Source organism: Pipistrellus hanaki, assembly GCF_964339955.1.
Source record: "Pipistrellus hanaki genome assembly, chromosome: 1".
Classification (NCBI taxonomy): Eukaryota; Metazoa; Chordata; class Mammalia; order Chiroptera; family Vespertilionidae; genus Pipistrellus; species Pipistrellus hanaki.
In genome coordinates, this window is record NC_140503.1 from 164,990,311 (window position 1) to 165,016,627 (window position 26,317).

General features: G+C 43.4%; 1 protein-coding gene across 1 annotated transcript in view; it reads right to left on the bottom strand.

Moving 5' to 3' along the window:
- FRAS1 (Fraser extracellular matrix complex subunit 1) overlaps positions 1-5,945 on the bottom strand; it is a 438,553-nt gene extending 432,608 nt beyond the window's left edge. The window contains exon 1 of the mRNA XM_084880389.1: positions 5,767-5,945. Coding sequence (XP_084736515.1) covers positions 5,767-5,842 — 76 coding nt within the window. The 5' untranslated portion in view covers positions 5,843-5,945. The remainder of the gene's footprint in view (positions 1-5,766) is intronic.
- Positions 5,946-26,317: the final 20,372 nt, after the last annotated feature.

The following is a 26,317-nucleotide window of genomic DNA, read 5'->3' on the forward strand; positions in this document are numbered from 1 at the left end:
AAAAATGAGATGGCTATTTACACTTAGCATTTGAATCAAAGATCTCTGTGGGCAAATTTACTGAAATAACTTTTGTGCCCTTGACATTCAACTAAGAATAACTCAAGATAAAAACCTTGAATCCAACTGACTTATTTTTCTTTAAGAAACCCTGATCCTAAGACTTAGTATTTCAGTCTATAGTATGTCATTAAAAAGGATGAATATTCATATGTGATATATATGTGTACACAGAGTGGGGCAAAAGTAGATTTATAGTTGTGAGTATGCAAAACAGAGTTTATTTTTGTATTATTACTTATTGATTATTGTATTATTTTCCATATGAACAACTACAAACCTACTTTTGTCCCACCCAATATATAAAATAATCATACATAGCTCAAAATAAATATATATCAAGACAATTGCATTTCTAAATTAAATAGATATATTTAATTACTTCTGATGTTTAAAAATAAACATAAAGATCATCACTTAGGCACAATTTAACAAAATTTAACCTTTAGAATAAACAACAAAATTTAACCATTAGAATGAGACTATCCTCAAATAATTTCATTGCATTGCTTTACACAAGCCAATATCTTTTCAAAGCTCCAAGAGGAATCAAGTGTCGGAAGAAGTATTCAAGTACCCAAATCAAAGTCCACTTCTGGAAGTTTTAGGTGGATGCTATAAACTCACTATAACATAAATAAATAAATAAATAAATAAATAAATAAATAAATAAATAAATAAATCAAGCAGCATTGAACGTGTGCCACCACATACACATTTGGTTAAGCCAAACATCTGCTAGAGACTTAAGTCAAAAATGGTGTGTAAGTGCTGGTAAATCCCATCATTAGGAAAGGGAAACAACTCAATGTGGGTCGTTCCATGATATACAATTCCAAAAGAATAAGCTTTGCCCTCTGAGGGCTTTCCTAAACCAGAACAGCTTTCCCCGGAAGGCAGCTGCACAAATGAGTCTCCATTAACACAGCTTCCAAAACCTCATTTCTACTCTCTAGAGAAAATAAAGCATTCCAGTGCTGCCCAGTCCTATCAAACATTTATCACCACCCATGGCCAGATGCAGTCCTCCAAGCAAGCTTATTTCCCCCACACTGGCACATGCTTCACACCCAGCAGCAGATGAAGTTGGGAGGCTTGCTGGCATTGGCTGCTGGGGGCAGCTTCAGGTTCTGACCTAGCACACAGGCCTTTTCCATCATCGATCAATTCATATAATGCAGAAAACAAAATTACTCCACTCATCACTTTCTTTCATAGTAAGGAGTACTGGAATGATTGCAGCTCTATCTGAGGTTTACATTTGTGACTTCACTAGAGGCCTGGTGCATGAAAATTCATGCACTGGAGGGGGGCCCCGCAGCCCAGCCTGCCCCCTCTTACAGTTTGGATGCCTTCAGGGGCGGGAAGCAACCCAGCAATCAGGGGAAGGTGATGCCCCCATCACACCTCTGCTGCTGCCACTGCCGGCAGCACAAGCCTCAGCCAGCCCAGGTTACCTGAGCTTGAGTGTCCCTGGGTGGCTGACCAGCCACCATCCAAGGTTTGCCTGCACCTAAGGCTCGCCCTGAGTGGCTAGGGGGCTGAGGGCAGGTCTGGCCACACTGTATGCCTGCTGCCCCCCCACCCCCCCCACACTCAGCAGGGCAGAAAGGACTCCAACCAGGCTGAGGGGACTGGGCACCACCATCTTGTGGCTATGGGTGCCACTGTCTTTGTGACGGTGTGATGGTCAATCTGCATATTCACTCTTTATTAGATAGTTCTTGAACTTTAAACTCTTCAAGGTGACTTCTGACAGATGGTGTTTATCTAGAAACAAACCTTCTTCAAGGGAAAACAAGAAAAATCAGACAACGAGACCTGGAGTTCTCTGACCAAAATCTTTGCAAGTGTCAGGGCATCGAATACAGCTGAGATGCTAACTGATTTAATTTCTAGCACCCTGTGAGAAAGCACATGAAGTTTTGCAGAGTGAAGTGATCATATGCACCAAGAAGGAAGGTCTTTCTCCCAGGTGGTTGGCTCCTTTCTTGCAAGTTTCATAGGCAAAATGTTACTTCATATCATTTAAACAAATAAGTGTCTGCTTTTAAGCCCTTTTGCACATTACAATGTACTCCTCTATAGAATCTAAAGTTTACAGATAAAATTTGAGCTATAATATAATTTGCACCAGTATTATTCACTATAGAAACTGAACCTGGTAAACTAAGTAAGTTAGAGAAGTCAAATTCAAACAAAAGTCAGACCCATTAGTTCAAAGAACAGATATGACCGTAAGATATAAAGAGACTTGGAGAGCATGGTATCACAAAAGCATGACTCCTTAGGAACAAGCAGCCACACGTTGCCATTTAAATGTTTGAGCTTTATGTCATGTTACAGTTCAACATATGGCTTGTACACTGTGGAAGCGTTAAAGCAGATCCATTTTCTAGACTGACAGGACTATCCACATCCTGTTTATTATCAATCGGGATTCAGATCAATTAATAAAGTAGTTAAAATGAAAATGGAGCAACTGTTCTTGAACTATTCCAAGACTTGGCACAGGGCTCTAACTTTGCCAGTGGGAAGTCCCCTCCCCTCTCCTGGAAGCTTTATGATTGTTTGTGCCTGAGCAAAATGGAGTGATATTGCCACTCAGGTCCACAACAGTGAATGCAATGGCTGAGCCCTCACTGAATAAGGAATATTTGGTGCGCAACACCCAAAATTTGAAAGCGAAAAGAGGCAAAGTTGCCATTATTCAATATTGGGAAACCCACCAAGGACTAATATTCACATACCCCTACTGCTACTTTATGGAATTGATGATTTCTGGATATTTAAATTCCTAAGGACAGGTTTATTATTTTATGTTTGTATCCCCCTAACAGAAATAACTTCACACATAAGCTCTCAATAAAGATTTGTAGAATGAAAAAAAAAAAAAAATGAAGAGAGGCTATTTTTCTCAGCCAACGTTTTCTTTCTTAATATTGGTTTTGAGCATTGAATCTTACACAGAAGAAACTCTCCAGCCAAGAGTAGAAGCAAAGATGTGGGTACACCCTTGAACAAAACACACGATCAACTGATCCTTTTCATTGCATTCTGTTAATGACATTTAAGGGGAAGCCTGGAAGATTGTGGAACTGGTGGAAGTCACATGGGGAGTAATGGGACACAGGCTAGAATTCAGTTCTCTTAACCGCCAATTAAGTAGTCTTTTCCTATCCCCAAGCCAACAGGTTCTATCGTGAAAGTTCACAGGGCTTCCCCATCAATATAACTCAAGATGCACTTCTCCAGAAAATTCCATGGCAGAACTAGTCAGATTCAAAAAGCAGCCATATTTGCTAGAAGTGTCTCTGTAACATCTTAATTTTATATAGTTCTCAAACCATAGTACTTTGTCAGAAGGCAATATAAGACAACGTAAATTATCTGTGCCAATAATTCATGTTTCTCTTAATAATTAAAATAAAATTCAGATTGAAGAAGTTGCAACTGACCACAGAATAAGACAGCAAATATTGATCCCCCCCCCCCCCCCCTAGGCTGGATGATTAGCAAAAGTATTTTAGAACTATCACTCGTCCAACTCTGCATTTGGTAAGACAGGTAACCACAACCCAAAGAAGTTAGGAGATTCATTCAAAGTCATAGAGAAGCTTATGGGGGAAGCCAGTCCATCTTAGTTCAAAAGAATATGATTTGGCAATACTTCTAACCAATATTTTTAAGCACCTACTATAGAGTTGGAGCTGAGTTAGATATATAAGAATAATTAGGACCCATCCTAATTAAGCCCTCAGTTAAGTGAGAAAGATGGAAACCAGGCCTTTATCAATAGCTAAAGGCCCGTGCACAAAATTCATACAGTGGTGGGGTGGGGGTGGGGAGGTGTCTCGTCTGTACCCCCTGGCAGTCTGGGACCCTCAGGGGATATCCGCCTGCTGGCTTTGGGCTTTGGAAGAATAGCCCCCTTGTGCCCTGTACTCCTCCTCCCCCTTCAAAAGTTTCTTGAACTTTGCCCAGTATATCAACCAGTCTTCCAGAGAGTGAACCCTGCAGGCTCTTAATAATAATGGCTTTTGCAATTCAAAAGATTTGGTTTTGTAAAACTGACTCATTCCAACTGCCCCCTGGTGAGCTATCTGGGGAAAGGTAGCACGTTTTTTCCTGCGCTGCTGGGATGTGATTCTGAATCAGACACTGTCACCACCAAAGGAAAACGTCATTTTTCTAAGTCTCCAGTTCTGATTCGGGTGGCCTGGATCGATTCTTCCATCTGGGTTTATTGTCATAATTAAGCCCTATACGTTTTTTTTTAAGTGTTCACATACACACACACATATAGAATACAGACATGTTTGTACAGGTTTGCCCTGTTTTGAAGGAAGGCTGCCCAGGCCTCAGACGTGCTTTTCGCGGGGGAAAGAACACGTTTGACACACTTCCAGGCAGTCCCTTGATCCATGGAAAAGTCCTCACAGCTCTGCATGGACTTCCCAGGCTATGCCACTTGGTCCCGGGAAACTAGGAAACTAGCAAGGAAAAGGCACCTGCCCTGGCGGCTGGAGGTCGACCCGAGGCAGGGCTTTGTCCTCCCGAGGGGCGAGGGGACCTGGGCGGCGGGGAGCCAGCCGCCGTCCCCAGTCCCGCGCCGGAGGCTCAGCACCCGCGAGCCGCCCCCACGCGGCGCCGGGACCGGGAAGGCGCCGCGCCCCGCCCCGCCCCGCGCACCCGCCGAGGCTGCGGCTCTGATCGCGGCGGGGCAGGTGAGCTCTCCCTCCGCAGCTGGATGAATAATGAATGGAGCCCAGGGGGAAGCCGACTGCCCGGGAATAAGCCGCCTTCCTTCCAGCCCGCCGGCCCCTGCCCCCTCCCTGCGCGCTAGCGGGGCGACTTCCCGGCTGCTCCGAGCAGGTGGGCGCAGGGGACGCCATCCCACGATCCCCCCCCCCCCCGCCCAGATCAATTGATTTACTTATTGATTCATTTAGTTCCCCGCGCCCAGATGGCTTTGGCTATCATGGCGACAACAATCCCCACCGCCTCCTCTCTCTCCCCGAGCCCCGGGGTGTTTGGGAAGAAAAGTAGGAGGCAGGAGGGGGGCTAAGTAAGAGAATTAGGCGAAACTTATTAACCGCTTCTTCTCCGGGCAGGAAGCCTCCTGCTTCCCTGTACCGGGAAGACTCCTTTCCGTGCCATGGAATTGCCTCCGTCCAGAACACGCTCCCAGCAGCTCGGTGTAAAATCTCCCCTGGGCTGGAAGGGGAGACGTTTTGGGACGAGGAGGGCGGGGGAGCCACGGGGGCTTTGGGTGCCCATTGCATGTTTCCTGGGAGCAGCAAAACGTGTTTTCACACAGGTGAGAGCGCTTGCTCGCTCGGCACCTACGCTCCATGTAGTTGCTTTCCCATGGGGGCAGCGGGGAAGTGGGAAGATAGAGAATCCAGTTTCAGAGACGCCACCTCAACCCGGCACCCACCCCCCCAAACGCACTTAGGGGGGAGGGAAAGAGGGAGAGAGAGAGAGAGAGAGAGAGAGAGAGAGAGAGAGAGAGAGAGAGAGATTGAGATGGGCTGGTGAGCCGAATGCAAAACCATCAGGAGTGGAAGTCTCAGAAAAAGCCCCCTCCTGTTCTATTCCCACCCACCCATCCCCCCAAAAAAAACTTTCACCTGGCCCACCATCCCATAAAGCCGCTGGTTTGTTAAACAGCACGGATACACACACATACCGCCGCGCTCTCACCTTCAGAGGGATGAGGCAATCCTGCCAATTCCGCCAGCGCGAGGGCCACCCCGAGCCACACTTTCCAGGCACCCATCGCCGCCTCGGCACCCGCGCTGGCGGCGCCCAGCCCTCAGCATCCGAGAGCCCGCGGGCGGCCAACACGCCGGCTCCAGGCGGGGCGAGGGGGCGGGCGGCCCCTCCTGGGAAACGAGGCGCTGGATGGAGAGCTCGCTCACTCCAGCCCCGGAGGCGCCGCCGGGGTGGGCGGGGGATCCGATCCCCTCTCCGCCCAGCTCCCCAGCCAAGCAGGGCGCCAACGCGCGGGCTGAGCTCGGGAGGAGGCAGAGCGCAGTTCTCCGGCGCTGGTCTCGCAGGAAAGTTGCGGGTCACCGGCTGATGGGCTCGCCCAGCGTCTATTTCCCTGAGGCCGGCGCCTTGCGCTCCGGGGTCCCCCGGCCGCGGAGCTCCCCGCGCCGGTGCGCCTGCAGCAGCGGCTTTGGAAAGTTCGCTGGGCACCTGACGTCGGCGCTGCGTCGGCAGAGGGGGTCGCCAGGAGCCCGGAAGGACCCACCCACCCTTCCGCGGGCCGCGGGGCTCGGCGGACCTTGGCCGCAGGGGGCCGCTCGCAAGAAACTTTGCGCGGCGCTGCGGGCAGCTCCGGGGACGCGCGGGTGTTGGAGTCGCGGGCGCTGCAGCCGCGGGGCGCCGCCTCGGGCTGCGCTCCCTGCAGCAGGAGGTCCCGGAGCTTCCGAGGAAAGACCCGGGCGCCGGCGGCGCGGGGGGCGCTGCAGCTACTGGGCTCGCCCCCGACCCCCGCTGCCGCGGTGAGCGGGGCTGTGGCGGCGCGGCTCACTCCACGCCCACAGCTGCCTCCGCACTGAGCGCCGCGGAGCGGGTCTGCGGGGTCGAGGTGTGCTCACGGGAGAGGGGGAGGAGCCATCATGGTCAATGCACGGAGGGAAAGAGGTACAGGGGCTGGAAAGGACCCCCAAACTCGATGCCACTCACACCCGAGAGCGCGGAGACGCACAGAATAAGGCCCCCTTTGGATGCCGGTGTGCGAAAGGCACGCTCCGCCTCCCTCCCCGCTCTCCTCCCTCCAGTGCGGGGCGTGAAAACGGACTCAGGGACGCGGGGCTTTGGCAAAGATTCCAGAGAGTCACGTGGGGAAGGGGGGCGCGGGGAGGGGTGGTGGTGGTGAGGGGAAACCTAGAGAGCAACCTGATCCCCTCCTGCGTTCTGCAGGAGTTCAGATGGCCTTTGTCTGGACGGGATCAGAAGTGGTCACACCACCGGGGAGGGGTGGGAGGGGAGGTGGCATGGTCCTTGCTCAGGCGCAGAGGAGGGTTGTGCGAGCCGGGTCCACACCCCTCACGCAGGGAGAGACCCACGAACGGAGTAGGGTGCACCCCCATTCAAAGGCCCTGGCGCTCCCCTCACCACACACACACACACACACACACACTACACACACACACACACACACCCTACACACACACACACACACACACACACACACACACACACCGCCACTCCTGCAGGACTAAGTGCGAGAGGCAGAACAGATCCATCTTCTTCGCTCTGGGACCCTCCATCGCCGCGTCGCGGGTTTACCCAGCAGCCTGGGAGGCTCTGGGCGTGAGTGTCCTGGCGGGGCCTCCCACCGAGAGAGCACCTCCACCTCCCCGGGATGCGGGCTCTGCGCGCCGGCTGCAGCCGCGCCCCCAAACGCCCCCGACTGGGAAGTAAATGTCAGGGCAAGGCAGACTCCAGCTCACACTCACAGCGCGGAGGCCTTGATTCCCGGTCAGCACTGAGTAACCGAAGCTGTTTGTATTTTTTTTATTGTTGTTTTTAGGTTTTTTTGGTGTGTTTTTTTTTAACAAAATAAAAATAGCTGAGCTAAGGTTAAATAAGCATTCTTTAAGATGAGAATGTTTGCATCTAGGAGATGCTGGCTGGCTGGCTGGCTGGCTGGCTTCTGATTGGCCCCGAGAAGAGACATTCTGGGCCGCTCCGCTGACCTGAGATGGACGAGCCTGTGGGAAGGAGTTTGTCCAAGGAGTAGAGTGTGTCCAAGCATTGAACGCCAAGAGGAAACCTCATTAACTTGTAACTGGCGGATCCCTGAACTAAGAGGAAACCTCTGACAACCTGGCACTGGTTTGTGAGTACTGAGAGGTCCCGGGTATTGTGCAGCTGGCTCTCTGGCCCTCCTGGGTTGTGGTGGTCTCAGGGACTGAGGCTGTTTTTCAGCTTTGTATATCTGAAGCACATAGTAGATGTTCATTAAAAGTCTGTTGACAGAATGGACTGAGAAAAACAGTAAGTCCCTGAGAGCAGTGGCCATATCAAGTGAAGTTGGGTGTCTTAACCGCCCCCCTCCCCAAAAAAGGATCCACTCCCTCTTTTCTTTAGAAAGTTGACATTTTCTCACTCCCTTGTAAAGTGCTATGAAAACTCCGCTTCAAACAGTCTTCCTACCCCTACCCCTCATAGAAGTTTTGAAGCCACCACTGACTAAGAGTAACTTAGACAATTTGCTCTTTGAAGAGTCAATTTGATTTTATTATAGAAAAAAAAAATCATACAATCATGACACTCGAATTAGTCTCAATAAGACATCTGTTATTTTCATGTCAAATGCAAATGTGCTGCTTTTTAAAAAGGGAAAGGAAATGAAAGGAGGAGGGAAGGGAGGGGGGAGAATGGCATCACCAAGTTTCCCGGAATTCATCATATGCTATAGTTATAAATAGCATCCCCCTTCCACCATCAGCCTGGCGCAGGGGCACACACTGGCTCATTGGAATCATCCTCCCTCTACCCTAATTAGACAGAGCTAGTTGGTGGCCCCAGAGTCCCTGCACCAAGATCCTTGAATGACCAATGGTTAAAAGGATCAACTAATAATTTAGTAATATTAGGCATATCGGGTGTCCATTTAAATTGAGATGTTGGAAAAAGAATTATATTAGCACAACCTATTTCATTATGATGGACGTTTAGTAAGCATTTTTTTAAAATATTTTTATTGATTTTTTTTTTTTTTACAAAGAGGAAGGGAAAGGAATAGAGAGTTAGAAACATTGATGGGAGAGAAACATCGATCAGCTGCCTCCTGCACACCCTCTCCTGGGGATGTGCCTGTAACCAAGGTACATGCCCTTCACCAGAATCGAACTTGGGACCCTTGAGTCTGAAGGCCAATGCTCTATCCACTGAGCCAAACCGGTCAAGGCTAGTAAGCATTTTTTATAGATATGCAGCTGCTCAGAACTAGCTCATCTCTATAAGCTAACCTCTACTTATGAGTGCTTTCTTTCAGCAACCAACGCTTCCAGTGACAGGGAGTTGGCAATTCACTAGCCAGATACTTGGATCTATATCTCCAGTGCTCTTCATTCACACGTCTGGATTCCACAACTTCTGTTCATATGTCCCACAATATCTATCTTCTTGGCTCAGCCCTGCTATCATCAACTGACATTGCCCTGGTCTTGGGGGATTGATTTATCAATTCCTGCCGTGCATGATAGTGATAACAGCAAGAACAGCTAACACATATTGAATACGTTGTTCCTAACACTGCACACTTTCCCACTTGATCCTCCAGTAGCCTTGTGATTTAAGAACTATTATTTTTTTCCATTTACGGGAGAAATCATGAATGTTCAGAGGATTAAATAATCTGTCCAAAGTTACTAGTAGACAGCTAGTAAATGACAAAGCATATTAGAGCAAGCAACTCTAGCTGCAATAACAGACAAACCCCCACACGGCAGTGTCTTGAAACAACAAAAGTTTATTTCTCTATTACATCCTGGCCGCTGCCCATAGCTGGCCACTGATATTGGTGACCTCTTGTTGCAAGGCCATCATGGAACACAGGCACTGCTTCTGCATCTGGGCAAGAGAGTGATAGAGGCATTGCAGTACCTAAGTCTTTCTCTCAAGCATCCTGTGACAAGAATAAGTCACATGACCCCAACCTGACTGCAAGAAGGGCTGGGGCCCAGAGGGGAGCACAGGGATGTTTAGTGAGCACTACTGTACTGCTCCTCTCCAGAGCCCACGCTCTCACCCTCTTAACTCTCTGCAGCTACACCAGCTCATGCTCACCGAACCTTCTCAACGAACACTCAGCTTTGCTGACCTTCATTGCAGATGCTCTACTGTTTCTCCAACCTGTCTTTACTCCACTTTGCAACCCTTCCACTTTGCTCTCCTTTCCCCTCTTCCCTCCATCCCCCTTTCCTCTGTGTCTCACTTTCTTTTTTTCTGTACAACCCCACTTGAAGGATTAAGTCTTGTATCTTTCTCCTAGATGTGCCTTCTCTGAATTCCTTCCACCTGCTCCGGCAGTGTTCCTGAAGTATTAGTGCATTTGTCCTGGCTTGTCACTTTCAGCATGTGACAATATTTGTTGCCTTTTTTTCTGCTTCAAATAGTTACATCAAAAAAGAATAGTCAAATAATGCAGAGTATAAACTAATAGGCTCTGCTATAATCTAAAATACTTCTCCTCCCCTCTCTCTTCACACACACACACACACACACACACACACACACACACACGATAGCTGCAGAAAATACATTCTGGCACTTTTCTGTGTTGACTAATGTAATTATTTTTTTTTTATAAAAATAGACTCAGGGTTTACATGCTATTTTGTAACTTGCCTTTTTTCTCCCACTGAACAAAATAGCTAGGCCACACGTTTCTAAGCCTAATCATATTTCTCTACCTCATTCTTAAGTGTCATTTGGGTTTACACTGTACAGATATGTCTTTACCTATTTAGCCAACCGCTTTTGAAGAACATTTAGGTTGTTTCCAATTTTTTGCTGTTATAAATTATACAGCACTAACACATCTTTATAAAAGTTCTTTATGCACTTACCTAATTATCTCCCTGGGATAAACTTTGTAGGTGAAATTGCTGGGTGAGAAACAGGCATATTTTCCATTTTCATACAGTCATTTAATCGTTGCAAATTCAAAAGGTAAAATAGCATTTTGCTTAATACCACTTTGCTTAATACCACTTTGTTACCTCAGACATATTAACCTCCCTGAACCTCTGATTCCCTGTCTATGAAATAGACTTTGTAATAGTGCCAACTTTACAGGACTTTTTTTTGCATTAAATAAGATAAAAGCACCATACCTGACACAAGTTAGCCACTTAACAGATGTTGGACAAGTGAAATACGGGTATTTTTTAAATTTGCATCTCTTTGCTCTTTAGTAAGGTAGAACTTTTTCTTATACTTACTGTATTTCTTTGTGTGTGTGTAAATAGGGTTTTTTACTTTATGTAGAATTATAAGGGTTTTTTTAAATACATATTCAGAATACTAATCCTTTTTTATGAATATGGACATTGCTTTGCAGAAGGGGGGTGGCCACTGACCATTTATTTTTGTGGAAAATGATAGGTCCCCCAGTAGTGTTACTGGAAGGACATGTAAGACCAAAACCAAGAGAGAGGGGAAAAAAGCTTTTTATCTAAAACTTTCTTCCTAGGATAAAATAAACAAAATCCCATTTAGATCAGCCACCCAATCCTTACACACTGGTTCAGTCTTTTCCACTGGTCAATACCCCGCTTTATCAGTGGTTAATAATTTTAATATAACCCCTTGCCTACCACAACAGCATAGCAGAAAGCCAAACATCAGAAGCCACTGAAAATGACAAATAGTCACAGCAGCCAATAAAGGGAAGTTGCTAGGTCATCTCAGCACATTTAATCAACTTTTTTCTGCATAGGTTACACTGGCTTTGTTTTACAAATAAAAGTCCTATAGGTCTGGGCCTGATTAATCCTGAACTTCACCATTGCATATTAACTTCTAACTTTAAAAAAAAAAAAAAAAAAAAAAAAAAACTTTGTTGTTCTCTGTATCACCAATTATCCTCTAGTTACACCTCAATCACCTTGAATAACCTAACTAGCTAATCCACACAGGTAATAAATACAACATAGCCATGGCAATTAGAAGAAAAAAAATACTGAGCCCAGCCAGCGTGGATCAGTGGCTTAGTGTTGACCTATGAACCAGGAGGTCACAGTTCAATTCCCGGTCAGGGCACATGCCCGGGTTGAGGGCTCATTCCTCAGTGTGAGGCGTGCGGGAGGCAGACAATCAGTGATTCTCTCTCATCATTGATGTATATATATATATATATATATATATATATATATATATATATACACACACACACATACACACACACACACACACACACACACACACACACATATATATATATATATCTTCCTTCCTCTCTGAAATCAATAAAATATATATATATATTAAAAACTGACAAGAATATAGAACAATTGGAACTCTCGTATGTTAATGCAAAATGGAGCAGACACATTAGAAAAGTTTGGCAGTTTCTTATGAAGTTACCATATGGCATAGCCATCCCACATCTAAATATTTACCGTAGAGAAATGAAGACTTGTGTTTCCACAAAAACCTATTTATGAATGTTTACTTTGGCTTTATCAGTCACCAAAACTAGAAACAACCTCATCTGGAAAATGAATAAACAAACAGTGGTATACATATACAATGGAATACTAGTCAGCAACAAAAAAGAACAAACTACTGATACACACCACAGCACAGATGAGTCTCAAATACATTATGATAAATGAAAGAAGCCAGACTCAAAAAACTAGATACTCTGGTTCCACTTAAGTGGCATCCTTGAATGGTAAAACCATAGGGTCAGAAAACAGATCAGAGGTCCCAGAGGCAGAGGGAAAGGGGGGAGTTGACTACAAAGGGCACAGGGTAATTTTGGAGAGAGATGGAACTGTTCAAAAACATGCTTGAAATGGTAATTACCTGACTGTATGTTTGTTGAAACCCCCAGAACTGTACACTACAAAGTTGTAAACTTTACTATCTATAAATCAAACCCTAATTTAAAAGCATGGAAAACAAGCAAATCTCAGCAAACAAGCATTACTTCCAAATTTGGTAAAAAGAACAGCAATAATAGAGTTAGCCAAAATACTTGCACATATGGATCACATTTTATTTTTATTAGAGAGCACTGTTTTATGTAATGGGCTTTGGCACTTTGAGGCCAAAACAATTACAGCAAAACTCCCCTCCCCTGCCTCAGTGAAGTCCAAAGTTTATGATGGCAGCATCGTAAGATGGTGAACCCTCAATAAGCCCAAGTCCCTGAGTGATTATTTGAAAAAAGGCCCCTGCCAACATTCATTGGACAGATAATGTGAGAAATAAACTTTATTTTGTTAAGTAACAAAGATTTGGGGGTTGTTTGTTACTTCCGCATGCCCTAGCCCATCCTGAAGAATGCTGCACCTTCCACTGGGATTCCCCTTAGGCCTGGGAAGGAGAGTGGGCAGGGATAAGGCGGGGGGGGGGGGGGGGATCAATGTGGGGGAAAAGGGCACATCTGTAACACTTTCCAATAAAGATTAATTTTTAAAAATAAAATCTAAAAATAAACATAACTGCCAGTAATTCTCAGAGCAGCATGCATTTATTTGACCAATCTTTAGAGAGGTTGATGGCAAGTTATCTAAGAAAAGCAAGGAACCTGTTTTCTTGCGCACACGCAGCAAACATTTCTTTGCTTCATTGGCCCACATTCTTTCCCATGCTCATCCCTGATTCAACACATTGGACAGAGTATGAAATTTCATGAACTAGCTAAGACCTGAGTCATCAAAAATGCCCCACCCCTACAGTCAGAAGTAAAGTTAACTTCCTGCCCCCCACATTAAGGTGGTTAGTTAGCCAAACAAAGATGCTTTAGAATAGGGGTGTCGAACTCAATCAGAGAAGGGGCCAAAATCTAAAATCCAGCCTAAATCGTGGGCCGAATGGTTTACTGAACAGTCATAAACTGACAATGTCATAAACTGACAGCGGAGTGCAGTGATGACAGCGCGTTGCGGGCCACATTGCAAGGCCTGGCGGGCTGGATTTGGCCCGCGGGCCTTGTGTTTGACACATGTGCTTTAGAAGGTAATAGATAATCCTATATAATAAAAGGGAAATATGCAAATTACCGGGAATGACTGGTCGCTATGACGCACACTGACCACCAGGGGGAAGACGCTCAATGCAGGAGCTGCCCCTGGTGGTCAGTTTGCTCCCACAGGGGCTGATGGCTGTGAGTGCAGCAGTAGTGACTGGAGCCTTTCCCGCCTCTGCGGCAACACTAAGGAAGTTCTCAGGGAGCACGCCTAAGCCATCAGTTAAACATTTCTCAAGGACTCCTTGGCTGCCAGAGGGATATCTGACTGTCAGCTTAGGCCTGATCCCCTGGGAGCGAGCCGAAGCTGGCAGGTGGACATCCCCCAAGGGCTCCTGGACTGCGAGAGGATGCAGAGTGGGCTGAGGGACCCCGCCAGAGTGCACAAATTAATGCACTAGAGGCCTGTGCACCGGGCCTCTAGTGTATTAATAATCATACTAGCAAACCAGGACTACCAAAGTATACGGCTTCCTAAGGAAGATGTGGGTACCTGAATGAAAAGTGGGTATCTAGTAAGAGAAAGTGGATTGGATATTGGAGAGATAATCACAATGGCCATTTAAAAAATTATTTTAAACCACATCCATACCTATTTGTCTTAGTCCACTCAGGCTGCTATACTGAAATACCGCAGACTGAGTGACTTATAAACAACAAAAATTGTTCTCAGTTCTGGAGACAGAGAAATCTGAGATGGGCAGATTCAGTATGTGGTGAGAACATGCTTCCTGATCATAGATGGCTGCCTTTTTGCTATGTCCTCCCAAGGCAAGAAGGGTGAGGGAGGGCTCTAGGGTCTCTTTTATAAGGGCACTAATCCCATTCATGAGGGCTTCAACCTCATGATTTAATTACCTCACAAAGGCTTCACCTCCAAATGCCATCACATTGGGGATTAGGTTTAAACATATGAATTTTTGGAGGGATTGGAAGATATAAGCATTCAGTCCATAACACCTACAAAGAAAACAAAGAGTCCCTGAGGTCATAATTACCATATACTCTCTATGAGAGAAAATTCAGCAAACTGCAAAGCTTGCTTCTGAATCCAACCTGCTTTCAAGAAATTCTTTCCAAGGTAACGTAAGGAAATCCGTATTAGTGAGCTCACGCCTGCTGATGTGTCCTGGGCTCCCCGAGACTTTTTAACGACTTCAGTGTAGAAATGACAAAGAACAACACCTTCTCAGAAGTAAAGAATCATGGCTTTGAGATCATTTTCACTGCAACCCAAAGATATTGGCCTCCACAATTCGAGGAACAAGAGACTGGATCGTCTCACTGAGCCCGGGAAGTGGCACCCATGATGCAGTCTAAGTTCTAAGACTAACTGGTTGACTGACTTTAGGCAAACCCTTACTAGATGAGATGTCCTTCTAAGTCCTCATCTCTAGAAGGGAGATAATAATACTTGGAACCCACTTATTCAACTGGGTTGTTTTGTAGGCTCGAATTAAGAAAATGGATATGAAAATCTTTTGAAATATTAAGAGCACTACACAGTGTAAAGAATTATTATTGAGAACTTTCAGCTAGGTCAGGCATTTTTATGTGCAAGGCAGTTTTAAGGCTGTGAATAATCATTCTGTGGTAATTGGATATGTAAATGCTCTCAGAGGTCTATTTCAGCAGGCTATTCAGATAAATCAAAACTGATGATGATGATGTTGATGATGACATGATGATATTTCTCTAATCGTGAATGAGAGGCAGGGAGCAAAGATAATGATCTCACACCTTGATCCATGGAAAAAGACTAAGTACCTTTTAGCATCTTTACTTTTTAATAGATTTTCAGTAATGATATAATCAGAGCTGCAACTTTTACTAGCAAAGGGAGTCTAATATGTTTGCTCATACTAATCCATTGGCTTTTAATTTTGCTGTTTTTCTCCTTTATCCTGTGAGTACCTAGTAGCAGCTGAGCTGCTATATGTCTGGCTTTGATGCCTCTGGAGTGATTCAGTCTTAAAATGATGGTGGATTTTGAAAAGACCAGAAGAGCTGGCCATGGGTTCTCAGGGGAGTCCCCTGGCAGACAGGCAGTCCTGGACCTGCTGTCATTTTTAGGAGGTTACAGAGTTGAGAAATATTTCCCTTGTGGGTACAGAACAAGAAGAAGGTGGGAAAGCAAATAGTGAAGAGCCATGTCCCTGTGTCCCTTCACACCTGGCTTAGAACCAAAAGGTATACAGAATTTGAAAATGCCTCGGAGATGGGAGAAATGTTTGTATCTCCCCTAGATGGCCCCTTCTTATCAACTCCATCATGATCCTCAGAACCACCATTATGCTTCTTCTCATCAAATCATATCAACATGGATCTGAATCAATGATGCATCAAATGCAGTGTTGGCATAGAAAATCTAACTTGCAATGAATATGGCCAAAGCTTTTTATTTAAAATATATATTGTCTTACTTTATATAAGATGCTATAAAGAGATGTCACTCTAATAAGTAAAGGGGAAGAATTGCAAACAATGCAATTAATTTCCTAGATATCTGAGAACAGAAAAGTTTATACCTATATGTACTTAGGTGACCTAGCATGGCCAGAATATCATGATATTTTGTGTGCTCTTCCCTTCATAGAAAAAAATTACAAATAAAAGTTTTCTTCTCTGATTTTCTCTAATTAATTTGAAAAATAGGGCAATTGTTTTCATCCAAAATTGTCTTCATAAATCCTCTTTTAATATGAATATATTAAAAGACTTACAATAAGCTTTGAATTGAACTGCAAAGTTGTCAACATGATGGTATTTTACATACATCATGAAAAATAACTTCAGTCATTTTAATTTTCATTATAAATGTGGGGATTCCATAAGTGTCTACCTACATCAATTAGAAATAAAATGCCGCTCCAGTGAATAGACAAATCAATTAGTATTATTCATGGCATAGAGTCCACCAGGAAAATAGAAGCCTCTCAACGTGAACAGTTATAGAGGTTCCCAGCTAGCCTGCCTGCTAGGGCCTATGTGATTGAAAGGAATCTTACCTGTGGGCAATTATTAGTTAGAGCTCCTAACTAACCTACCTTCTGGCATCCCCAAACATGCATGCTCATTCAGGAAGAAAGCAACTAAGGTTTGCTGAAGAAATACTTATCAGCTACCTGTGCTAGTCCTGCTGTAAATAGAAAAAAACAACCAAAATCAAAACACCTCTGAGAAAGGAGCCACAGCTTGAAGTAGGAATATAAAAATGAAACAAAAATAAGAAGAACTGTTCCCTGAGTAAAAAAAAAAAACATCATGCAAGAAACACAAGAAAACTTTCACACACACACACACACACACACACACACACACACAAATGGATTTATATTCTCATAGTTATTGGAAAGGACAGTATTACTGAAATACTACCACTAGTCACTATGCAAAATAACACAAAAAAGTTTCTGGAAAACAAAGATATAATTTCCAAAGTAAGAACAACTTAATAGAAGTTCTGTATAATAAAACATACATAGCTGCAAACTTCAATCAGCCTGAAGGATTAAAACAGGATATTTTATAAACTTGGAGCTATAAAACATAATATAGCTCCAGGAGACACTGTAACTATCTAATAAGAGTTCTCACTGGAGGAAACAGAGATAACATAAGGAAGATAGCAGTAAAAGGACAGTAGTTATTCATGCAAAGACAGTGGAAGGCTGAACACATATCTCCCTCTCTCCTGACCAATAGTGAGGGAGACAGCTGATGTGGAGAGGGCGTTGGGCCTTGGAACATAGTGTGGCCCTCTCAGGAGTGAATGTCTCCATCAGAATCCAGTGGTTCAGCTGGAGTTGTTTAAAAAAAAAACACCAGCATCTTCCGTGAGGGCATAGTCTAGTTATCGAATGCTGAGGGCCTACAGCAGTTTGTCATGAACACCATGCAGCATCATTCCCACCACTTATGCTTCAATCTAATGGTCTGCTGGGTCCTTTGGGCCATGCAGCTGGGCTGCTTACATCACCGCAGGTCCTGCTGTAGAACTCTCTCTTGCTCCGCACCCTACTTTATGATGGCAGTCTTCGGTATTGTCCAGGATAGAAGTTGGAGCAGGATTCCCAGGTGCAGAATATGCTGCTGCTTCCAAACTCCAAAGAGGCCTACCAGGCATTGTATTCCCGTCTTCATGGTGGAGTTGCAAGATGCAATAATTTCTTCCATTTTTTAAAAAACATATATTTTATTGATTTTTTACAGAGAGGAAGAGAGAGGGATAGAGAGTTAGAAACACCGATGAGAGAGAATCATCGATTAGCTGCTTTTTGCACACCGCCCACTGAGGATGTGCCCACAACCAAGGTACATGCCCTTGACTGGAATTGAACCTGGGACCCCTCAGTCTGCAAGCCAACGCTCTATCCATTGAGCCAAACTGGTCTTGGCAATTTGTCTTTCATTTTAAAGGGATATGTGGGCACACCTATGACTCTTGAATCTTTGTAGGGTTTATCTCCCATTATCAGGCACAGAGGTGGCTTTCCAAGGCCTCTAGTATGCTTACCACTTTTTGCACCTCTGACCCTATTAGAATAATATCTTTGATGTTTCAGATCAGTTTCTGGGGGAGTGTCCACATGGTCCAGATCTCTTCAGACTATCCTATATAATAAAGAGGTAATATTCAAATTAATCCTCACGCCCTCACAAGATGGCTGCCATGACCGGCAGGGGGCCTAATGAGGGATGACAAAATGACTGAACAAGCAGGCTGAGTGGGTGAGTGGGGCAACCAGGCCAATGGGGGGAGGAGGAGAGGGGCAGTTGGGGTTGACCAGCTGGCAGGGGGGGTCAGCTAGGGGTGACCAGGCAGGCAGGGGGGACCAGTAAGAGGTGACCAGGCCAACGAGGGGGGGCAGTTAGGGATGACCAGTCTAGTGGGGGGGGGGGGAGTGCAGTTGAGGGCAACCAGGTCAGTAGGGGGAGCAGTTGAGGGCAATTAGACTGGTGGGGGGGGGCAGTGAGTGGCAACTGGGGGGCTGCAGTTGGGGGTGACTAGGCTGGTGGGTGGGAGGGGCAGTTAGGAATGACAAGGCAGGCAGGATTGTAAGAGGGCTGTCCACCAAGGGGTCCTGTATTGGAAAGCGTGCAGGCTAGGCTGAGGAGACCTCCCCCGCCCATGCACAAATTTTGTGCATCGAGCCTCTAGTATTACAATAAAAGATAGAGTTAACATAGCCCTGGGGAAAACTGCAAATATGTCTTATTGCCCATTTCATGTGAATGTTTTTTCTGATTGGAATAGAAAAGAATGTGTTTGCCAACTCAGGGACTACATTCCATGTACCTGAGGCCATGTTAATCTGCTAGCAAATTTACATTTGAAACAGCAGCTGCTTGGTTGAGTTTTTGGTCTGCAGGGATTTTCTATGATTCATTGGGCTCCTTTTGTGGCCAGACTTGTAAATAAAATGGATGAGTATTAGTGTATGTATTCTATTGCTTGTTTGTTTCCTATTGCCTCTGTAACAAATTACTACAAACTTGGTGGCTTAAACAACAAAAACTGATTATCATACATTTCTGGAAGTTGAAATCTAAAATGAATCTCACTGGACTAAAATCAAGGTTAGCATTTCTCCTAACATCCATTTCTTTGTCTTTTCCAGCTTTGCCCATACTCTCCTGGCTCATGGTCTCCCTCCATCTTCAAAGCTAGCAACAGCAGGTTCAGTCCTTCTCACATTGCATCACCCATCCAAACGCCCTGTCTCTTATCACTGTTACTCATTCGGAGTGAACTGATTAGCAACCTTAATTCCATCTGCAACCTTAATTCTCCCTGGCACATTACATAACTCATCACAGGTTCCAGGGATCAGGACCTGGACATCCTTGGGGAGACTATTATTATGACCACAAGAACTCTTTCCCGAGAGTGCAGTTACTTGAATATGTGGCCACATCCTTTGGAGAAGAACTGGGAGAATTATTACAAGTCATAACTGTCAGTGGTGTTGCCAGGTTCTTCTTCCTGTGGATCCAGCCTCCTCTCTAGTCAATATGCTCCAGATTTAAACACCGGTTCAGATCTGGATTCAGGCAAAGTATCATGGCTTTTTATTTTGCCAATTGCTCTCAGCCTTCTGGTCCTTTGTCCTCAAATTTTTTATGATGATACACCTGAATACTATCTATGTTGGCTCTAATCTATTTTGCCCTTAGGGTCACATGTTTGATTAATCATCTACTAGTCTACAACCCTCTTCTGGTCGTATTCCTTTGGCTATCATTCCTAAGGATGATTACAATAATTGCATCCACCTGACTTCTATTGTTTGGGGTTCCTATCAGCCTAGTTCTAGAATAGTCTCCTCCCATCAGTCCTGGGAAACAGCACTGAACATTTTTTTTTTAATATATTTTATTGATTTTTTTTGCCCCCCTCCCTCCCTCCCATACATACCCTCCCTCCCCAGAGTTTTATGTCCATTGGTTGTACTTATATGCATGTATACAAGTCCTTCGGTTGATCTCTTATCTCCCCCAGATCTCCCTCCCCTCCCTGCTGTAATTTGACAGTCTGCTTGTTGCTTTACTGTCTATATCTATCTTTTGGTTCATCAGTTTATAATGTTCTTTATCATCCATAAATGAGTGAGGTCATGTGGTGTTGTTTCTCTTTCATTGATTGGCTTATTTCACTCAGCATGATGTTCTCCAATTCCATCCAGGTTGCTGCAAATGATGAGAATTCTTCTTTTTTATGGCAGCATAGTATTCCATTGTGTAGATGTACCATAGTTTTTTGATCTGCTGATGGGCACGTGGGCTGTTTCCAAATTCTGGCTATTGTAGATTGCAGCACTGAATATTTTTAGTGAAACTGGTACTCTGCCTCCAGAACGTTCTCTATGACCTTGATGGGTGGTATATCCCCTGAGGGCACCTGTGGAATATGATACTCCAGTGGGTCTTCACATGTTACACCTACTTCAACATGCCCACTTCCTTGGGTCTTTAGCACCCTTCCTCTATTGTCGCCCACAGAAATTCTGGCTCTTCAAGTTCATATGTATTAGCCATCATTTTTGTTCATGCTTCTAGAAGCATCCTCGTGGCAAGTCCATACCATTCCTGGGGACTGTGCCAGGGCATCAGATTCTAAGTCTCAGGTGCATACTCTCAATACAGTAAACTCTCTACTGTTTAATTTTATGTCTCTGCCCTCTAATCAAGCACCCACAATTCAGACTAGCAGCTTCTGGCTAGATTTATAGCTCCTCTGGGATATATTCTCCTTCCTCCCTTATCAGGCCCAACTGTGCATGATGTATGTCACTCAGGATACAGACCTTGTGTCTAAGGAAGGATGTGGAAGTAGATTCTGAGGGAACCCCGTGTTGTCTTGCCTGGAAGAGACATCTGAATTTTCTTCAGGCAAGAGGGAAATGCTAACTTTTAATATGGTGGAGTAATCTACTGCAAAATCAGATAATTCTAGGGGCTCAAAATCTGTTCAGAGGTCCCTATCCCAAGGCTCTGACCTCGGCATAATAGACCTGCCTTAGTTGGGAGTTATACATTCTCTGGAGCTCAGCCTCTTATCACTCCCTGGGTCCAGTCCACAGCGTACTCTGCAAGAGATGGGAGCCTCTTTGTAAACTGAGAGAGAGAGAGAGAGAGAGAAAGGGGGGGGGGGGGACCTTCTGACTTTCACGCTTGGCTTCCAATTGCCTGCTAATGCCAGCAGCTTTTCCTTATCTTTTTTTTTTTTATGAGAGTGGTTATAAAACTTTAACATGGGAGGCTTGTTAAAACTCAGATTGTTGGCCCCAATCTATACAGTTTCTGATTCCGTATGTCTGTGATGGGGCCCAACAATTTGTAGTTTACACAAGTTCCCAGTAGATACTTTGGGAAGCATTAATCAAAGGTTAATCATGAGCTTTTAGCATCCAATCCCATTGCCTTTAGAGTTACTATTTCTCATACGCTACTGAAATACCTGATAAATTATACCATCTAGTACAGTGTTTCCCAAACTTCTCTCATGATGAGAATCACCTGGTGGAGTTGTTAAAACACAGATTCCTGAATCCCAACTAAGAAGTGCTAAACTAGAATTTTTGAGAACATATAGGTAAAATTGCATACCTAACTTAGTGCTCTGTATATAAAATCTGTCTTAGAGCACTAGTTAAGTATACAATTTTACCTATATGTTCCCAAAAATTCTAGTTTAGCACTTCTTAGTTGGGATTCAGGAATCTGTGTTTTAACAACTCCACCAGGTGATTCCCATCATGAGAGAACTTTGGGAAACACTGATCTAGTATATCCCCTTTCACCAATATACCATTACAATTTCCCATCAGTGAGAGTTTTAGAATTGTACCTTGTGCCAAGGGCTGTGCTCCACCTCCCACTAATAATGGGGTCTTCACTGCCAGGTGACCAATAAATTATCCATTTCTAAAACGCTGGCATATCACCTGCTTTCTCATAAAACTTCTGCCGCCAATTCTTCTAAGTTAGGCTCTCTTCCAGCAGATGCTAAGCCCGAGTTTGATAGACATGATATGCTTTAGGCATCATCTCAGAGAGAGAAAACAGGACTGGGCAGAAGTTTTACGATGATGAGGGCCAGACAAAGCCTTGGCCAATGCCATCGGAACTTCTGCAGAATATAGACTTCCAGGCATGACAAATCACACTGGGCAGACTTTGCTGGGCCCTTATATAATACCCCCGACTTAACAACTCATTGAATGTAAGTCATCTTAGGAGGCCATGCGCTCTGCCACTGAGCCAGACCTCGAAGCAAGAAGCTGTTTGTTGACTGCTTGGACAAGAAGCTCTTCCTGCAGGGGGATAAAGGTGGCACGGGTCCAGATGACCACAGGGAAAGTAAAGGGATTATGAAGGACTCAAAGCTTTTACTCTGCGTACTACCATGTTTCCCCCAAAATAAGACATCCTCCGAAAATAAGACCTACTTACAGGTTTCCTTCTGAGTGAAATATAGGGCATCCCCCCGAAAATAAGCCCCCCCCCCCAGGCTAAACATGAGAGATTTGGTCCACTGATTCTGAAAGAAATGGAGTCACAAGAAATTCACCCGGAAATTCAGGAATTGGATTGTTATGATGATGTTCCAGAAGATGATGACATGATTGTCATTGAATAAATGAGTAAATTCTTGATACTGTAGGATTCACAGTTTGTCTGGTTTGTGTTGACAACTACAGTACTACTGTACCGTATACAGGTAATAAATTTCCTTTATTTTCATTTAACAATAAATGTGTACTGTATTCTTCTTCATGGAAAAATAAGACATCCCCTGAAAATAAGACCTAGCCCATCTTTGGGAGCAAAAATTAATATAAGACACTGTCTTATTTTTGGGGAAACAGGGTACTATAATTGAACACGTTAAATCTGCATTCATATGTAATTTGAATTATTTTAAAATACTTTCTAAAATAATATTCAAAGAAATTTTCTTTGACTCAGGGAAACAGAGAATGTTTAGATTTAGTCCCAAGCAGGAATACTGAAAAAGGAAACACTTAAGATCATTCAAGTAAGACTTCTCAGCTTTAGGAATAAACTTATTTTTTGAAAAATAGCCCTACATAATTAAGACTCAGAAGGATTTATACTTTCATCTTTTACACGGGAGTGCAAAGAGACAATGGAATAATTTTTGTGGAGTTGTAAAAGAAAGGGACTTTGAACCTAAAATTTTATAAAAAATTTCATACAAAGGCAAATAAGTCATTATTGACATGTGAAAACAAATGAGAAATTTTTACTCAACTACTAAATAGTTCCTGTTCACGCAATCTTTCTGAAAAACTTCAAGACACATTTCTACAAATAAATTATCTAAAGAGGTAAGAAGACATAAAAAAAGAAATAGCATTGAGCAAAGAAACTAATAAACTTATAGAAAGGTAAAAGAAGTGTTATTATGGATATAGATCTTGATAAAGAATTGTTTAAATATCATGAAAATGAAATAGCTATAATATAAAAACCTCAAAAATATATTAAAATCTAAAATGATTTCAACAAAACAGGTCACTTTAATGAAAGAAGAAGGAGGTTATAGTCATTTTTATTCCAGGGTAGATTTTTATCAGAGATGAGTTCATTCTTGATTCAATTTTTATGTCTAGACAAATGAGTTGCTCTGACTAGCCAGCTAGAGTCACCTGCTCTTTTCTGTAATGGTAGAGAGGTGGACACATAGATTTCACTACGGCAATATAGACTCCTCTTATAGTTGATAGGGGCAGAAATAGAATATTGGAGTCCAACTATAATGTAAGAAATATTAATCATGCTTTGTTAACCATGGTTGCTCTATCCTGATTAAAGAAGGCACATTTTAACCTGGCTGGCACCAGGACCTGGGAGCTCAAGTGGAAACACAGCCCATCCTCACCATCAGGGAACTGCCCACTATTGTGGAAAGCTTAGCAATCTTATTGCAGAAACCAAAGCCAGAAATCAGAGCCCCCAGCCCTTTGAAGATCCGGCCTTTGCATACTGCTAGCCCTTTTAAGATCCCAGCCCTTTGCACATTGCTAGCCCTTTGAAGATCTCCAGCCTTTGCACACCTGCAGGCCCATTGCAAATCTCCAGTCCCATTACCTGTAAATACCCATTTGGCATGCCCTTCCCCTTGTAGCCTTTGGCCTTCTACCCAAGGTAAGTATCTGGCTTATAATGGGGGGAGAGGCATGGGAGGGAGCAGATCAGATTTTTGTTTCAGCCTTCTTTCAATGAGGCTTTGTTAATTTTTTACCTTACAGATTTCCATTCAATCTTTATATATACATATAAATTTGACTTCCTTCCTCATTATATTAATACTTTCCTTTAAAACCTTGAATGTATTGTTAATGTTTATGTATGTTAAAGCTCTTATCTGTTAGAACTCCATTATCTCTATCACTTTTTCTCCTATTACTATTGATTGATTTTTCTTCTGGTTATAGGTTACATTTCATTGTTTCCTTGTATGTGTAACTACTTTTATTGGATTTGGGACTCTGAATATTATATTAATTGTCTCAACTTTTTTATCTAGTGTTGAAATTTGTTATGTCATTTCATTAAATTATTTACATTATTGCAAATTAAGTTACTTGAAGATCAACTAGATCATTTTAAGTCCTCTCTTTAAACTTTGTAGGTCTAGAGTAACCTTTATTCTAGAGCTGGCTTAGCCATACTAATAATGCATGATCCTCTGGGTTCTCTATGAATGTCCCAGGAATTCAAAGTCTCTTCATTCTGGATGATGAGAATTTAAATTTCTTCTCCCAATGTTAATTCTGGAAATTGTTGCATGTATAGCACCCTTCTTGTTCTTTACTTTAACTAATGAGGGTTTACCAAAATGCATAGTCTAGTATTCAGCAACCAACTCACTGGGGGTCCTATTCATATTTGTTGGAGTTTTTTGTTTTGTTTTGTTTTTTTGTTTGTTTGTTTTTTGTTAGATAACTTTCTTTCTTCTACTATTCTCCCCACAAGTCTCAGCCACTTCCGTGTTCCCCAAACTTCAAACTCTATCCCTTCAATTCAGTGGAAGGCTCATGCATGCTCTACATGGGTTCTCCCTCCCTACATCATGATCTAGAAAATGCTTCCAACTGAAACTCGGGGTGATTTGGGACTCATTTTGTTTGCCCCTTCTCTCAGGAATCATAGTCTTGCACTGCCTGTTGCCCAATATATATAACAGCTATTCCATTTGTTTTGTTGAGATTTTTAGCTCTTCTTAGCAGGAAGAAAAGTCTGGTACCAGTTCCTCCCCCAAGTCCAGAAATGGAAGTCTATATTTGTTTTTATAAAGGAACACTTCCAGTGTTTAAAAGGAATATAAATAAACTTTTCTGTTTTTTTAATGTTATTTTATTGCTTAAAGTATTATAAATAATAGTACACATGTCTCCTTTTTTTCCCCATTGACCTCCCCCTGACCTCCCCTACCCATCCCCCTCGCACATGCCCTCAAAAACCCCACACACACACTCACACCACCACCACCACCATCAGTGTCTTGCATCCATTGGCTATGCTTATTTGCATGCCTACAAGTCCTGTTGATCTCTTACTCCTCCATTTCCCCGACCCTCCACAACCTTCCTACTATAGTTTGACAGTCTGTTCTATGTAAAATTTTGTTAATAATTCTTTGGGATCTGAACATTGAAAAAAAAAGATTTTTTTTTTTGCTTGCTTTTCTTGCTAAGTTACTTTGTTTAGTTATGGAGATTTTTTATAATCACTGAGAATCCACTGTTTCTTATCTCTGGTCTGAAATATCTCTGTTTATTTCACTTCTATTTATCTTAAAATCCTCTGGGTAGAATTAAGCCATTAAAAAAAAAAAAAACTATAACATTGATTTACAGTGATAGGTTCATGATCATCTCTTGGAAAATTGTCCACTAGAGATGATGGCTTTGTTTATCTTAGAACACCAAATGATAGGGTTAAAGAGGTCTTTCAGAACATCTGTCCCAATATTCTAGCTTTACTCATAAGGAAATTATGTTC